Source organism: Mandrillus leucophaeus, unplaced genomic scaffold (genome assembly GCF_000951045.1).
Source record: "Mandrillus leucophaeus isolate KB7577 unplaced genomic scaffold, Mleu.le_1.0 Scaffold206, whole genome shotgun sequence".
NCBI lineage: Eukaryota > Metazoa > Chordata > Mammalia > Primates > Cercopithecidae > Mandrillus > Mandrillus leucophaeus.
Genome location: NW_012102099.1, coordinates 2,033,323 through 2,051,131, shown reverse-complemented (window position 1 = coordinate 2,051,131; position 17,809 = coordinate 2,033,323). Strand labels below are relative to the sequence as shown.

At 41.6% G+C, this 17,809-nt stretch overlaps 2 protein-coding genes across 2 annotated transcripts in view; one reads left to right on the top strand and one right to left on the bottom strand.

Annotated features, from left to right (window-relative positions):
* The first annotated feature begins 7,680 nt into the window (after positions 1–7,680).
* On the top strand, positions 7,681–12,980 carry DEFB118 (defensin, beta 118). The gene is made up of 2 exons (XM_011979823.1): positions 7,681–7,789; positions 11,963–12,980. Exons 1-2 carry the CDS (start codon positions 7,732–7,734, stop codon positions 12,274–12,276), a joined length of 372 nt encoding a protein of 123 aa, XP_011835213.1. The 5' UTR covers positions 7,681–7,731; the 3' UTR covers positions 12,277–12,980.
* Positions 12,981–16,514: 3,534 nt separating this feature from the next.
* Positions 16,515–17,809, bottom strand: part of DEFB119 (defensin, beta 119) — a 13,428-nt gene continuing 12,133 nt past the window's right edge. Inside the window, exon 2 of the mRNA XM_011979822.1 lies at positions 16,515–16,789. Within this exon, the coding sequence (XP_011835212.1) occupies positions 16,596–16,789 (194 nt within the window). The 3' untranslated portion in view covers positions 16,515–16,595. The remainder of the gene's footprint in view (positions 16,790–17,809) is intronic.

Genomic DNA, 17,809 nt, shown 5'->3' with positions numbered 1-17,809 from the left:
AGAAAACGTGGCATATATACACAATGGAATATTATTCAGCCATAAAAAATGAATGAAATTTTGTCATTTGCGGCAAAGTGGATGAACCTGGAAGACACTATGTTAAGTAAAAATAAGCCAGGCACAGAAAGAAAAATACTATATGATTGCACTCATATGTGGAATCGAAAAAGTTGTTCTTATAGAAGTGGAGAGTAGAATAGTGGTTACCAGAGGATGGGGAAGGTGGAACAAAGGGGAAAAGGTGAGAAACTGGTCAATAAGTGTAAAACTATAATTAGATAGGAAGAACAAGTTCTGGTGGTCTATTGCACGGTAATATGACCAGAGTTGTTGAATATAGTGTGTATTTCAAAATAGCTAGAAAAGAGTTGTTTGGATATTCTCATCACAAAGAAATGATAAATGTTTAAAATAATGGATATGCTAATTTTCCCAATTTTATCATACAATTTATACATATATTGAAATATCACATTGTATCCCATAAATATGTACAATTACTGTTAATTATATATTTAAAAAATGGTTGTTGCCTCTTAAGAATTTATTACTGTGCGGATATTCTGGCTAATATATAAACTTTTTCTATAGTACAGTGGTCCTCAGTGTGGTTCGCCTGACCACCAGCATCAGCATCACCTGTTAAAAGTGCAAATTTTTAAGCCCATTTCAGATCTACTGAATCAGAAACTCTGAAAGTGGGCCCAGCAACCTGTTTTAGCAAGCCCCCGGGGGAGACTGTAATGTATGCTTAATTGTGAGAACTAGCAAATAATCTACTACAGCTCTGGTTCTGAGATCTCTAGTTAAAACACCAATTTTCTTTTTGCTGCCTCATGGAGCAATTGTGTTTTAAAACACTTTGTTGCAATATGATTGATATTCAAAAGCTGTACATATTTAATGTATACAACTTATGAATTTGGAGATAAGTATACACCTGTGAAACCATCATCACCACAATCTAGGGCATAAACCTGTCCATCACCCCTAAAAGTTTCCTCCTGCCTAGCGCAATCATTTTTAAGACATTTTAAGTGACAATTGTGGCCCTAATTTAAGTTGAAATTCCTATACTTGTGGTATGGCGAATGTAAACAATTCAGCTGAGGTGGAATTAAATTAGCTTCCTTGGGCGGGCACAATGGCTCACACCTACAATCCCAGCACTTTGGGAGGCTGAGGCGAGCAGATCACCTGAGGTCAGGAGTTCAAGACCAATCTGGCAACATGGTCTACTAAAAATACAAAAAAATTAGCCGGGCGTGGTGGCGGGCGCCTGTAGTCCCAGCTACTCGGGAGGCTGAGACAGGAGATTGGAGCGAACCCGGGAGGCGGAGCTTGCAGTGAGCCGAGATTGCGCCACTGCACTCCAGCCTGGGCGACAAAGCGAGACTTCGTCTCAAAACAAAAAACAAACAACAACAACAAAAAACGTAACTATTAGGGTTTTAAGAAGGTGACTTTAGCCATGCAGTGACAGGATGAGTACAGAAGCCAAATTTTAGTAAGATGAGTGTGGGGGTAATAAGAAAGAAAATTGATAAACCTCTAGCTAGATTAATAAGGAAAATATTAACTGGCAATGTTCATCTTGAACCTAGAAGGAAAAATTCTAAACAAAATTTTAGCAAATCATATCCAACAAAATATAAAAATAATAATACATCATGACCAAAGAATACATTCTACATAATATATAATCCTTCATGCCTCAGAAATGCAAGGTCGGTTTAACATTCAAAAATCAAGCAATGTTGTAGCATTATTCACAATAGCCAAGACATGGAATCAACCTAAGGGCCATCAGCAGATGAATGGATAAAGAAAATGTGGTACATGTAGACAAGGGAATACTGTTCAGCCTTTAGAAAGAAGGAAGTCCTGTCATTTGCAACAACATGGATGAACTTGAACCTGGGGGACATTATGTTAAGCGAAATAAGCCAGGCACAGAAAAATAAATGATCTCACTTATGTGTGAAATCTAAAAAAGTCAGACTCATGGAAGCAGAGAGTAGAATGATGGTTACCAGGGCTGGAGGGTGGGGAGGATTAGGGAGATGTTGGTCAAAGGATACAAAATTGCATAGACAGGAGGAATAAGTTCAAGAGATCTATTGTACGACATTGTGACTGTCATTAATAACAATGAATTATATACTTGAAAATTCTAAGAGAGTAGATTTTAAGTGTTCTTACCACAAAAAAAAGTGATACATATGTGGTAATGCATATGTTAATAAGCTGGATTTAGCCATTTCACAATGTATACATGTTAATATTTCAAAACATCATGTTACATGCTATAATATATACAATTTTTATTTATCCATTAAAATAGATTTAAAAAGTAAAGTTATTCGTGTTTGAAATGAAAGAAAAAGGGGACCAAGGCAGGAGAATCACTCCAGGCCAAGAGTTCAAGAGCACCCTGGGCAACCCCCATCTCTACTAAATTTTTTTAAAGAAGAAAATCAAGCAATGTAATTCACTGTATTAATGAAGCAAAAAAGAAAAAACATGTAGTCACCTCAGTAGACACAGAAAATTGTAAGTTGACAATTCCAATAATCTATTTCTGATAGAAATAAAATTTAAATAGTAGAAGGGAACCTTTTCCACCTGAAAAGGAACATAAAAGAAAAGCCTACAGCTAACATCATGCTAAATAGGAAAAGACATAATGCTTTTTCCTGAAGAATGTCTGGTCTCAACACATCTATTCAACACTGACTGCAATAAGGCAAGAAAAGGAAATCAAAGGTATCAAGACTCAGGGGCTGGGGGAAATAGTAAAACTCTATTAACAGATGACATAATTCTCTATATAGAAAATCCCAGGCCAGGTGCAGTGGCTCACGCCTGTAATCCCAGCGCTCTGGGAGGTGCAGGCAGGCGGATCACGAGGTCAGGAGATGCAGACCATCCTGGCTAACACGGTGAAACCCCGTCTCTACTAAAAACACAAAAAACTAGCCAGGCGTGGTGGCATGCTCCTGTAGTCCCAACTACTCGGGAGGCTGAGGCAGGAGAATCGCTTGAACCCAGGAGGTGGAGGTTGCAGCAAGCCGAGATCGTGCCACTGCACCCCAGCCTGGGCGACAGAGCAAAACTCTGACTCAAAAAAAATAAAATAAAATGAAATAAAATAAAACAAAAATTAGAAAATCCCACTGAGTATAGGAGAAAGTTACTAGAACAAATAGGTGAGTTTGGTAAAGTTGTAGCCTACAAGTTTGATATACAAAATCAGTTGTATTTCTATATGTCAGCAATAAACAATCAAATTAAATTTTTAAAATTATAATTTATAATAGCATCAAAAATATGGAATACCTAAGGGAAAATCTGACAAAAAGTAAGCAAGACCTGTTTATTAAAAACTATAAAATATTGTGGAGTGCAATTTAAGAAGACCTAATTAGAAAGAAATATCATTTTTATGGACTGGAAAACTCAATATTGTGAAGATGTCAGTTTTCTCCAAACTGGTCTATAGATTCAATGCAATTGCCATTAATATGCCAGTAAGATTTTATGCAGAAATTGACAAACATTTTAAAATTTATATGAAAATGCAAATTATATAGTATAAACAAAACAACTTTACATGTGGAAAGATTTTCAAAATCATTATTAATTAAGGAATTAGAAATTAAGAACAGCTGGGTGCGGTGGCTTATGCCTGTAATCCCAGCACGTTGGGAGGCCAAGGTGGGCAGATCCCCTGAGGTCAGGAGTTCGAGACCAGCTTGGCCAACATAGTGAAACCCAATCTCTACTAAAAATACAAAAATTAGTCGGACATGGTAGTGGGTGCCTGTAATCCCAGCTACTTGGGAGGCTGAGGCAGGAGAATCACTTGAACCCAGGAGGCGGAGGTTCCAGTGAGCTGAGATCATGCCACTGCACTCCAGCCTGGGCAACAGAGCAAGACTCTGTCTCAAAAAAATAAATAAATAAGACCACAATGAGATGCTGTATTAGTCTGTTCTCACACTCACTGTTATGAAGAAATACCCGAGACTGGGTAATTTATAAAAGAAAGAGGTTTAATTGACTCACAGTTCTGCATTGCTGGGGAGGCCTCAGGAAATTTACAATCACAGCGAAGGCAAAGGAGAAGCAGGCACCTTCTTCACAGAGTGGCAGGACGGAGTGAGTGTAAGCAGGGGAAATGCCAAATGCTTATGAAACTGTCAGATCTCGTGAGACTCACTCAGTATCATGAGAAAAGCCTGGGCGAAACCACGCCCATGATCTGATTACCTCCACCTGGTCCCACGCTTGACACGTGGGGATTATAATTCAAGATGAGATTTTGGGTGAGAACACAGATAAACCACATCATTCTGCCCCTGGCCTCTCCAAAACCTCATGTTCTCACTTTTCAAAAGACAATCATGCCTTTCCAACAGTCCCCTGAATCTTAGCTCATTCCAGTGTTAATTAAAAAGCCCGAGTCCAAAGGCTCATCTGAGACAAGGCAAGTCACTTCTGCCCACGAACCTGTAAAATTGAAAGCAAGTTAGTTATTTCCTAGATGCAATGAGGGTACAGGCATTGGGTAAATACACCCGTTCCAAATGGGAGAAATTGTCCAAAACAAAGGGGCTACAGACCCCATGCAAGTCTGAAATCCAATAGGGCAGTCATTGTACCTTAAAGTTCCAAAATAATCTCCTTTGACTCCATGTCTCACATCCAGGCCATGCTGATGCAAGAGGTGGGCCCCCACAGCCTTGAAGAGATCACCATACAATTACTAGAATGACTAAAATTAAGAAGACTGACTATACCAAGTACTGGTGAGGATATGAAGGAACTGAAACCCTTATACATTGAGAATGGAAAATGATACAACCACTCTGGAAAACAGATCCTAATATGTTAAAGACTTTGCTAATATGTTAAAGTCACAGAATACCCCCTACCTCTGTGGGAAACCATACCTGCCATGCAATTCAACCAATCTACTCCTAGGTATTTTTCCCATAAGACCAAAAATCATATCTGCACACAAAGACTTGTACATGAATGTTCATAGCGTCCTCATTTGTGATAGTCAAAACTGGAAACAAATCAAATGTCTGAATGGATAAACTGTGGTTTACTCATACAATGAAATACTACTCAGCAATAAAAGGAGTAAACTGGTGAAACATGTTACATGGTTGAATCTCAAATAATGCCAATGACTTATAGAAACCAGATAAAAAAGAGTACCTACTCTGTGGCTACACTTATATAAAATTCTGGAGAACGCAAACTCATGTATAGTTATATCTACAAAATAGATCAGAGGTCTTCTGGGGATGGAGGGAGAAGACAAGGAGAGGTAGGAGGGAGGGATTCCTAAGGGACATGAAGAATGTTTGGGGGTAGTAGAAATGTTCACTTTCTTGATTGTGATGAAGGTTTCATGAGTATATACATGTCAAAATGATCAAATTACATACTTTAGACACTGGAAGTTTGTTGTTTGTTAATTATATCTCAATAAAGCTGTTAAAAAAAATAAGAACTTGGCTGGGCATGGTGGCTCATGCCTGTAATCCCAGCACTTTGGAGAAAATACAATGGGAGTTGAAATCACATAGGGTCTTGCAGGTCTTTGAAAGAAAGCCATTCAGAAACTTTGATCACAGGATGATAAGAGAAATGCAGATTAAAACAACAGTATGAAGGAGGCTGTGGCAGGCGGATCATTGAGGTCAGGAATTGGAGACCAGCCTGGTCAACATGGCAGAACCCCGTCTTTACTAAAAGTACAAAAATTAGCCTGGCATGGTAGCGCGCACCTGTGGTCCCAGCTACTCAGGAGGCTGAGGCAACAGAATCGCTCAAACCCAGGAGGCGGAGGTTGCACTGAGCTGAGATCTCACCACTGCACTCCAGCCTGGGTGACAGAGTGAGATGCTGTCTCAAAAAAAAGAAGAAGGAGAGGGAGAGGGAGAGGAAGAGGGAGAGGGCGAGAGAGGGAGAAGAAGAAAGAAGAAGAAAAGTTCAGATATATTTCTTAATGGATACGGCCTGGATTTATCCCTTGACAAGAGTGGCTGGCTGTGGGCACCGGGCCAGGGACTCGCTGGACACCATGGACTGCACCCACCTAGCTTCTCCCCTGTGATGAGTCCTTCCCCTTCAGGGCTTTTTTTTTTTAAACAGCCCTTCTCCATTCCCACCACCACCACCATCTCAGATATGAGATCAGGCTCTGTGAATTGGGGTAGGGGTAATCTAGATTTTCCTGCTTTTCTGTAGCATGAGCAAAAAAAGGTGTTTCTCAAGCTCTTAAGTTTAGAAAGGGTCAGGGATCTCTGCAATTATCAGGACATGTAGAGAAACCATTCATAAAATTAAGAACATAGATTTTTATGCTTAGAAGGAACTAGAAAAGACATTCTTTATTCTATATAGAAATCCATCCTATTTAATCACTTAGGCCCTGCTTGAAAAATGAGTTATAGAATACCGCTTCCCTCTCTGGGAAACCATTCCATAGTAAAAGAGTTCTGCCTGTTAGAACATACTAATCTAAAATTAATTTGGAGACCAGGTGCAGTGGCCCATGCCTATAAATCCAGCACTTTGGGAGGCCAAGGAAGGAGGATCACTTGAACCCAGGAGTTTGAGACTAGCCTGGGCAACATAGTAAGACCTGTCTCTACAAAAAAAAAAAAAAATTAAAAAATATTCGGGCATGGTGGTGAATACCTGTGCGTCCCAGCTACGCAGGATGCTGAGGTGGGAGGATTACTTGAGCTCAGGAGATTGAGGCTGCAATAAGCTGTGATTGCACCACTGCACCCTAGCCTGGGCTACACAGCAAGATCCTGTCTCAAAAAAATAAAAACATAAAACAAAATTAATTTGAAAATAGCAGGGATTTTTTTTTTTTTTTTTTTGAGACAGACTCTCACTCTGTTGCCCAGGCTGGAGTGCAGTGGCACGATCTCGGCTCACTGCAACTTCCGCCTCCTGGGTTTAAGCGATTCTCCTGCCTCAGCCTCCGGAGGCAGCTTGGATTACAGGCACCCGCCACTACGCCCAGCTAGGGAATTTTTTTTTAATGACATTGGGTAGCATCCCCCTTTGAGTCTTATAAATAATCTCCCTCAAACTTCTGCAGCAAGTGACTTCTTGGGCAAGTCACTTTCCCTGGTGGGCACAAATGTGAGAGAGGGATTTGGCTTATAGATTGATATGTGTTCATTATCGTTTATCTCCACAAACCTTCACTGACAGCATGCTTTGTGCCTTGGGGGCTCGAAAATGAAAGACACGTTCCCTACTCTCAGGCATTTCACAGCCCAGTGCAGGGAGACACACAGATAAGCAGACCATTCAAAAGCAGGTTTATGCTAGAATGAAAGGGACTGTGAAGAAAGGCTGAGCCCTAACGAGAGATCGAGAGAGAGATCGGGAAAGCTAGGGAAGATGTCCCAGTGTGAATCTTCCCGCTCCATTGCTCCAAACACCTCCTCAAAGCCTGTGACTTGTAACCCTCCGCATGCCCTCCCAGTGCCTGGATCAAATGCTCAGCCTGTGTGCCACACAATAGACTGATGTTATGCATCGATAAACTCTTAGACATCCGGCTGGTTCTGTGCCCATCCCTCTGCCCCCACTGCAGAGAGGCCAATAAAACTCTTGTTCAGACTCACACTGCACACAGCATTCTGAACTTCTGGATCTACCACCATCTCCTGTTTCCCAAGCACCATGAAACTCCTGCTGTTGGCTCTTCCTATCCTTGTGCTCCTACCCCAAGTGATCCCAGGTAATCAGAGGTCAGGGAAGCTACGAAAATAGAGGTATAGTGGGTTCTGGCTCGTGAAAATTCCAATGTGTTGCTGTACCCCCAACCTGGGCAGCTCCACAGCTCCCACACTGGGACTATGTTCCTGACTGGGATAAAACCTGGGAGTAGAGCAAGTTTTCCTCAATAGACAGGGGCAGTCCCACCATCCAGAGTTGTCCCTGGTTCTATATTCCAAGTTGCCGCCTAAGGAACTAGGGGAAAGCTAGGCTCACCTCTGTTCTCTTTCCAGCTTGTGCCAGCTTTTGAAAATGATTTCCGCAGCCCACTTTGCATGTTTTCTTGGCCCTAAAATCCTGCTATCGCTGTAATGAGGTTCTTTTTGTTTCTAATGTTCTAGAATTTGGTGAACAGGTCAGAAATGATCGGCTGAGCTGTTATATGGAAGACAGAACTGGCTTTTCTTCTTCCTTCTACAGTGAAAATCTAAGCTTTTCATAATCACTGCTTTCTTGAGTATATCTAAAGGCATGACCAGAACTTTGAAATCACTGGTGAAAAGATCCTGTTTCCTCTTTGTTTTATGTTTTTCAAGGTGCATTTCAATGTATGATCGAACTTACATAAAAATGAATCTAAGTATTTCTGTTTTATAACGAAGTAAGCATACTCCATGCATGGCTACGCAGCACTCTTTCTTTCCTTTTTTTTAAAAAGATGAAATCTCGATCTGTCACCCAGGCTGGAGTGCAGTGGCACAATCTCAGCTCACTGAGGCAACCTCTGCCTCCTGGGTTCAAGCAATTCTCCTGCCTCAGTCTCGCAAGTAGCTGGGATTACAGGCGTGCACCATCATGTCCGACTAATTTTTGTATTTTTAGTAGAGACGGGGTTTCACCATGTCGGCCAGGCTGGTCTCAAACTCCTGACCTCAGGTGATCCACCCGCCTCAGCCTCCCAAAGTGCTGGGATTACAGGCGTGAGCCCCGGTGCCCGGCCCTGTGCAGCAGTCTTCTTTCACTTCTTATTCTGTGGCCATCTTTCCATGTCATCACCTAAAGATCTGCCTTACTGTTTGTAAAGTTGTATACTTCTGCTGTAGGATAAGCCTTATAAAATCATATACAGTCATTTGAGACATTTCTTAATTTTCTAACAACACATCAATGAATACGCTTGTACAAACATTAATATATTTACATATTTGGACAGGGGCTTAAATAGGATAGATTCCTAGAGGGCAAATAACCAAGTTAAATGTAAGTCTGGTGGTGGTGGGCAAGAAAATAAAAAAAAATATTTATTCCATTAATTCCTCTATTCCTCTACCCTCATTGCAGAGAGGCCAGTAACTCTTGTTCAGACTCCCACTGCACATGGCATTCTGAACGCCTGGGTCTACCCTGGCATTCAGGGTAGGGAAACAGGGAAACCTCTCCTGTTTCCCAGGGACCAGGAACCTCCTGCTGCTGGCTCTTCCTGTGCTTGTGTTCCTATAGCACAATCCCGGGTAATCAGAAGTCAGTAATCAGAAGTTGTGTATCTTAAAGGATACTGCCAGCAGAAATTGCCAACTCTGGGGGTTTTGAATAATTTTCCAGTTACAATTCCAGACACAAACAGGAATAATTCTGTGTGATCCCTTTGAAAGCAATTGGTCTGCTTTGAGTTCTAGTGGAGATACTGAGACTAGGAAAGAGACAGATGTGAAAGATTTTGTACATGCAATCCACGAGTCATAAAAACTCAGCATATGGGGAGTGAAGGATATATTACAGGATCTAGGGCTTCAAGTCTGAGTGCTAAGAGCTATAAATTTGGAGTCATTCTCTTGGAGCAAAGAGTTGAGACAATGAAAGAAGCATAAAGTCTTGATGCTTTATCTTAAACAGCCCCTACATTTGAGGAAGAATAATAGAAATCAGTGACATTTATAGGGACAGGGAGATCTCCCTACTCTCTCATCGAAAATACACAAGGGTTTTTCTATCACCATAATCCTTCAAACACCCAGCTGATGAATATAAAATAATCTCTTACTGTCGTTGTTTTTTTGTATTTGTTCGTGTTTTGAAACAGAGTCTCGGTCTGTTGCCCAGGCTGGTGTGCAATGGCATGATCTCGGCTTGCTGAAACCTCTGCCTCGGGGGTTCAAGTGATCCCCCTGCTTCAGCCTCATGAGTAGCTGGAATTACAGGCACGCACAACCACGCCTGGCTAATTTTTGTATTTTTAGTAGAGATGGGGTTTCAGCACGTTGGCTAGGCTGGTTTCAAACTCCCGACCTCAAATGATCCACTCGCCTCAGTCTCCCTCGTACTGTTGTTTTAATCTGCATTTCTCTTATCATCCTGTGATCAAAAGTTCTGAATGGCTTTCTTTCAAAGACCTGCAAGATTCTATGTGAAATCAACTCCCATTATATTTTCTCCAGTTACTCTCCACTTAACTTACTCTATACTCACCATAACTACCTTATTGTTTTTCAGAACCTTTGAGACAGGTCCTGCCTCTAAGCCTTTGCACTTGCTGCTTCCTCTGCCTGATATATACTCTGCCCCCAGTTAGTCTCATAGCTCACCCTGTCTCTTCCTTCTCAAAACTCAAGGTAAATCTTTCACTATTTCCCATCACACACTTCCTAAACCCCTTCGCTGCTTCATTTCTCTCCATAATGCTTATCTTTTTTTTGTATTTTCATAATGCTTATATTATGTATCCACATAAAGTATGTTATACTTTCTTCTCTTATTATCTATTTTTTTTCCTTTTTTTTTTCTTTTTTGAGACAGTCTCACTCTGTTGCCCAGGCTGAAGTGCAATGGCACGATCTCAACTCACCAAAGCCTCTGCGTCCCAGGTTCAAGTGTTCCTCCTATCTCAGCCTCCTGAGTTAGCTGGGAAAATAGGCATGTGCCACCATGTGTGGCTAATTTTTGTATTTTTGGACACATGCTTATTTTATACTTTGGGTTATAATTTTTTATTTTTTAAATTTCAATAGCTTTAGGGGTACAAGTGGATTTTGGTTACATGGATGAATTGTATAGTAGTGAAGCCTAAGATTTTAGTGCACCCATCACTGCAGTAGTGTATATTGTACCCAATAGGTAGTTCTTCATACCTCCCCCTCCCCTTACTCTTCCCCCTTCTGAGACACCAATGCCCCTTATACCACTCTGTATGCCCTTGTGTACCCATAGCTTAGCTCCCACTTATAAGTGAGAACATGTGGTATTCGTTTTTCAATTCCTAAGTTACTTAAAATAATGACCTCCAGTTCCATCCAAGTTGCTGCAAAAGACATTATTTTGTTCCTTTTTATGGATGAGTAGTATTCCATGGTGTATATGTTCCACATTTTCTTTCTTCATTCATCGGTTGATGGGCACTTAGGTTGATTCCATATCTTTGCAGTTGTGAATTGTGTTGCAATAAACATACACTACACAGATATATTTTATATACTCATGTGAATGTATACTTTGCAGTAGAATGGGATATGACCAATGCAAATAACTTAATCACACTTGTTGAAGTAGCAGCAAGATGTACTTGTTGAAGTAACAAGAAGATGTACTTTCCGGCCGGGAGCGGTGGCTCACGCCTGCAATCCCAGCACTTTGGGAGGCTGAAGCTGGTAGATCATGAGGTCAAGAGATCAAGACCACCCTGACTAACATGATGAAACCCCGTCTCTACTAAAAATACAAAAATTAGTGGGGTGTGGTGGCACGTGCCTGTAGTCCTAGCTACTCAGGAGGCTGAGGCAAGATAATTGCTTGAACCAGGGAGGTGGAGGTTGCAGTGAGCCGGGATCACGCCACTGCACTCCAGCCTGGTGACAGAGTGAGACTCCATCTCAAAAAAAAAAAAGAAAGAAAAGAAAAAGAAAGATGTACTTTCTTTACTCAGGTACCTTTACACAGGGCACAGGTAGCTTCATTATAAGCAGCCCCAATTCCTCGTGACTGGAGTTTCTTTTCGATGATGGTAAGATTCATCCCACTTTCAGAATAGTTAAAAACGGGCAAATGGGAGGTTGAGTATTTACCAGACCTGAGGTGGGAGTCTTGCAGCCGTCATCTAATTATGATCCACAGTGTGGATACAGGATGCCAGATATATAGTCATGCTAGTGAAATTGAGAGCATCAGTAACCCAAAATCAGTGGTTTTTCCTTTTATTATTCAGCCTATGGTGGTGAAAAAAAATGCTGGAACAGATCAGGGCACTGCAGGAAACAATGCAAAGATGGAGAAGCAGTGAAAGAAACATGCAAAAATCTTCGAGCCTGCTGCGTTCCATCTAATGAAGACCACAGGCGACTTCCTACGACATCTCCCACACCCTTGAGTGACTCAACACCAGGAATTATTGATAATATTTTAACAATAAGGTTCACTACAGACTACTTTGAAATAAGCAGCAAGAAGGACATGGTTGAAGAGTCTGAGGCGGGACAGGGAACTCAGACCTCTCCCCCAAATGTTCACCATACCTCATGACTTCTTCTCGGATGTCACTCACCCCTGTCCTCAGAGTGATAAACTAAGTCACATATAGATAAAACACCACAGTGACCTCCCACTCCCCACCAATATGTAATTCTATTAATAGAAACAGCTGTGTAAAGAAGTCTAAAATTTTCACTATTTCCAATGATAAACTCTTCAGTGCTCTTCTTGAAATGTCAAATTATTTCCACAAGTTTTAATCTATTTTTAGTATTTCTTGTTTGCTGGTGACCTAGGCACAACCTCAATAGCTTAGTTAGCTATTCCAACAACAATTTTTTCATGTGTCTTTCTGTCTTCTCAACAGGTGTCTTAATGGCAGCATAAGTGGTCATGATCAAAATTCTAAATCTTTGCATCTGTGAGAGTAGCTACTAGGACACTAAAAGCTTTTTTTCTAGAACAGGAGACACTTCAGGTGAAAGCATTCATTTTCCTACTAACCATGGCCTTAGAGGAAGGTTTTATCTGTCACCGTATCACTGTGGGAAATTGACTGTCCCAAGTGTGAGCTATGAAGACTCCTTTTTGCCCCAGTGTCTTTCGGGTTGAAATAGAAGCTGTCGAAAAGCTTCTATGGCTCTGTAGACCCATCTCTTTGACCAAGCCTTGATCACACATGGACATCCAAGGGTAAGGATGGCCCCTCAATTGTGGGTGAAAGGATGGGTCATTTGTCCACCTGATTACTGAGAAAAAAAAAAAATCTTCACATCCTGTCCCATCCACATAACTCTACAACAAACTTCATTGTTACAAATTTTCCAGTCTTGCTGTTCCCAAGAACCTAAACAACCAGCCAGTCCATTACCAGCATTCATGAATTACTGTAGATCCATACCTAGGCAAGCCTTCCTTCTGCTGGAAGGATTTCCCTTAACCACTGTCTTTTGGGCCACTGCCACATCAGGCTGTAATGCAGCACTTCTGTCTGGTGCTAGCATGTCATGCAGACCATTCCACAAACCTGGCCTTGCTTTTTCCTCCTTTATTAACTAATCATAGGAACTCCTCATGATACTATTAGTGTGTGATGAAGAAGAGGCAATAAAGCAGGAATGGGTGACATAGGCATCTGAACCACCTGCTTCTGCAGTTTATGCTTGCCAGACCTGCTAAGTTCCAGTTTTGAACATATTACTTTCATCTAACATTGGAAATTCTTCACAGGTCTAATTATATTACTCAAAGGGTTAGATAATACCTAATTCATGATGGGAAATTTGGGTCTCATTATTTTTTTAAGCTTGTTATTCCTGATAATTCTGAAATTTGAAGTCTTTGAAAGTCTGAATCTCTAGACTGTGATTTCTGCTGACCTTAATTCATGGTGCCTTAGTTCCTTGTGTATTTTGTGATTTGGGGCTCTGGTCTGTTCATTTTCCTGAGAAGTTTAGTTGACTAAACTAGTTGAGTCCTGAGTTAAAGGTCTACTCCTTAGTTTTCTTCTGTCTTTTTAGCACTACTAGTCTGGGACAACTTTAAGCTTGATTTTTTTTCATATGACCTATGTACTGTGAATTCAGGCTGAGAGACTATATGAGATGTACCTTGGGGTTATAAATTCTCAGTGAAGACTTTTTTTCTATTTACTGAATACTTAGGTTCAAAATCAGGCAATTTTCCTTGAAAATCTCTGGTGAAGGAAAAGGGATGTTGTATCTGCTTTATTTTTATACAGCATATGTAACACTTTAAGGACTGAGATTTATATAGGGATCTCCTACGAGACTCATATTTTTTCAGACCCTAGTCACTGCCTTCTCTCCCCTGCTTACCCCCACCTTGGCCAAAGCCATGGAAACCAAAGCTCAAGTTCACCTGATTCAGCAAGTGTCTTTGTGACAAAAGTCAGCTTCAGTCACTGCCTTCGAAAGAGTGTCCACTTGCATTTGGTTTTAATATTCTTTTTTTTCTTTCTTTTTTTTTTTTTTTTTTTGAGACAGAGTCTCGCTCTGCCGCCCAGGCTAGAGCGCAATGGCGCGATCTCAGCTCACAGCAACCTTCACCTTCTGGGTTCAAGAGATTCTACTGCCTCAGCCTCCTGAGTAGCTGGGATTACAGGTGCGTGCCATCGCGCCCAGCTAATTTTGGTATTTTTAGTAGAGACGAGATTTCACCATGTTGGTCAGGCTGGTCTCGAACTCTTGACCTCATGATCCACCCACCTCGGCCTCCCAAAGTGCTGGGATTACAGGGGTGAGCCACTGTGCCTGGCTGGTTTTAATATTTTTGGCCTTACTTTCTTGCAAGGTTAAAGATGTTTTAAAAGTTCTGTTGTATATTTTAAGTACATTTTTTCCGCTGTTTTCAGTGGGAGGATCAGCCTGGGTTCTTCAACCAGTATTCTTCCTGGAACAGTGGTTCAGAACCAATACTTTCATCCAGATCATAAACTTTGTTGTTGGGATAGGTGGCAGCACCAGAGGAAGAAGAAAAAAAGATCATTGTCAAAGGATGAAACTATCACTCAATGTCTAAAACCAAAATGCTGAAATGATTGCTTTCTTTTTTTTTGAGGTGGAGTTTTGCTCTTGTTGCCCAGGCTGGAGTACAATGGCCGAATCTCAGCTCAGTGCAACCTCTGCCTCCCAGGTTCAAGCAATTCTCCTGCCTCAGCCTCCCGAGTAGCTGGGATTACAGGAATGCGCCACTGTGCCCGGCTGATTTTGTATTTTTAGTAGAGATGGGGTTTCTCCATGTTAGTCAGGCTGGTCTTGAACTCCTGACCTCAGGTGATCCACCCACCTCAGCTTCCCAAAGCACTGGGATTACAGGCGTGAGCCACCACCCCCGGCCTGCTTTCTTAAGAACAGGAGAGCCATGCTGGTCCATCATAAGCTCCTTCATCAGAGCGAAGTGTTGAACTTACACAGCATTTGGGGAACACATTTTGAGGGAGTTGTGTTGGCTACAGAGGTGGGAATTGGTTAATGACAATTTAGAAGTGTGTACACTGAAATGAATTCAAAGCTGATTGACATATTCAAAGCACAATGCTGTCACTGACAATTAGCTTTCAGAAGTGTGTTCACCGAAGCAAGTTGTCATTGACCATAAAAAATGTTTAAAACATTTCAAGGTATGTACTTGTTATCATGACCATAGGACTGTCAGTCTTTTCCTAGGAATGTGGAGAGTTTTTATTGTCAGAAGAGAAGAGTAACCCCAGAAGAATCCAACGAGACAAATAACAGATGAGGAACTCCAAAAGATGATGGAGAAGGGGCAGCCTGAAAGTTAGGAAGAAAACAAAGAGTGAAATCACAGAACCCTAGGCAGTTAAGGTTTTCAAGGGGGGAATAACCTATAGTGGAAATGCTGCACAGAGGCAGATTGAGATACAAGTTGAAGAACATTCTGAAACTTTCAAAAAGGAGATCCAGTTACACTTGTTTATGTTTTTGTTTAACTTGTGGACAAAGACTTATAGACAGGTGCAAAAACTAAATCATCTTTTCCAACCCAGAACTCATGGTTTAGTATGAGTTTTGATACATATAAGAAGGCATATTATGATGAAAAAAAAAAAAGGAGGTCCACTGGTGACCTTGACCAGAGCCAGTCCAATAGCAAATAAGCACAAAGGCAAATTGTAATGAGTTGAGGAGAATCAGAGAAGTAGAGAAAGATAATGGGTAAGTACTACTCTACTTTTGACAGAATTTAGAACTGTTAGTAGAAGGTAAGATATAGAAAGTAAAATTTGCATTTTATATTACAAAGCTGGTGTTAGTTGTCATTGGGGACATAAGCCTCTTAGGTTTTGAAGAATTAGAGGACCTTGACTATCCACAACAACAGCACCCAATATTGAAAGACCTTCTGCAATAACCACCAAACAGACCCTTCAGTCTCACAGCTTGAAACCAACACAGCTTATTCCACATTACAGCAGCTCTGTTGGTTATAAAGTTTTTTCATGAACTAGGCCAAAGTTGTCTACAAGACCTCCACCTACTGCCCTATGTATTCATCCCACTGGTTAAAGACCCTCCCTGAGTTCTACATGGCACAGATTAAGTCATAAATCTGCCTAAACCCTTCAACCCTCCCTTATTCGATTCATTCTTCCCCCTTCCTCACTGGCTTGTCTAGCTTCTCTGTAATTGTTTTCCCAGTTTTCCAGCCTTCTCTCTCACGGAGCTTATCCAGAATGAGACAGACATTGTCACCATGCAAAGCCTAGTCTCTCACTATGATTTTCAGTGGATCAAAGACAGACAAGGGTAGCAGGTACACGAATTTTAATGAGGGGGGTTGACAGCAGGTCTCTGCCCAGAGAGGTTGAGAATGGTAATCACCAGCACTCAAGGTAGTCTTGGCCATTGCTTCTCATAAGACCAATCGGTATTTTCCTCTTTGCCGGAAATGCTTATCCTCATGTAGGACTGGAGGCAGCAGGCCTGATAATTTCTGCAATAGAGGTAGGGCTGTTCATTCTTTTTGCAAGAGGCCCTACAAATTCCACTGTTACCCATGCATCGAAGGATGTGGCGTTTGCCTGGCAAAAGAAAAAAAAATACAAATAGTTAACTTCTACCTAGGAGTGACATAAATCTGATAAGTCGGGAAGCATCATAAAAACCTAAACGGGGAGCAGGGAGAAAACCTAAAGGGAAATAGTGACTTCTACTTCCAGAAAAAAAAGAGTCAATGTATTTTTCTCTAATTGTCCTGCTAAGTTCGGTTTAAAACCCAGGGTGTGTGTGTGTGTGTGTGTGTGTGTGTGTGTGTGTGTACTCTGAAAGGTAAAGTAAAGAAGAACAAGGCAGGGACCTCAGGATCTAAGGAAGGACACAGTCATGAATTCCCTGGGTTTTCTTTTTGCCTCATCGATCCCAGACTTGTGCTGGAGAGACTGACAACCTGGAAATACAAACGAGTACAGACATAGAGTCCCAAGGAAAGTCTCCTCTCTCTAGCCAAAGAACCAGGAAAGGTCAACCCAGCAAGAAAGAACAGTTTAGACAATAACCACTCCGCTCCAGGAAAAACCAAAGACAAAACTACACTCCCACTCATACATCCACCAAAGAAGGCTACGTGGGGAGCCTCAAATTCTGCCCTTTCCACTCTGTAAGGAGGTGTAACCTCCTAGAGTGGAAGGACCCAAGTGGGGAGCGGGGACTATTATCACTGCTGGATGGTCACAAGGCCAATCACCACCATGCAGTGTCGATAGGAATCATGTGGGGAGCCTCGACTTCCCCTATCTGGTGGGAAGAAGGCATCCCTCCCTCCACTTCCCTGATGCGGTGGTGACAGAAGGAGCCTAGTGCAGAGTCAAGACTTTCACCACCACACAGTACTAACAGCGCCACCACTCCCTGAGATGTGACTTGGAGGCCACACAGGGAACAAAATATCCCTCCCCATCCCAACCAAGGCAGTACCAGAGGAAATACACCTGGACTTCCGCCCACCTGGCAGTATCCAGGTAGCACCCCACTGTCCTCACCAGAGCCGTGTCAGAGGAGACAAGCCAACAAAAATCATTGAAATATGATCCAGCATCTCATAA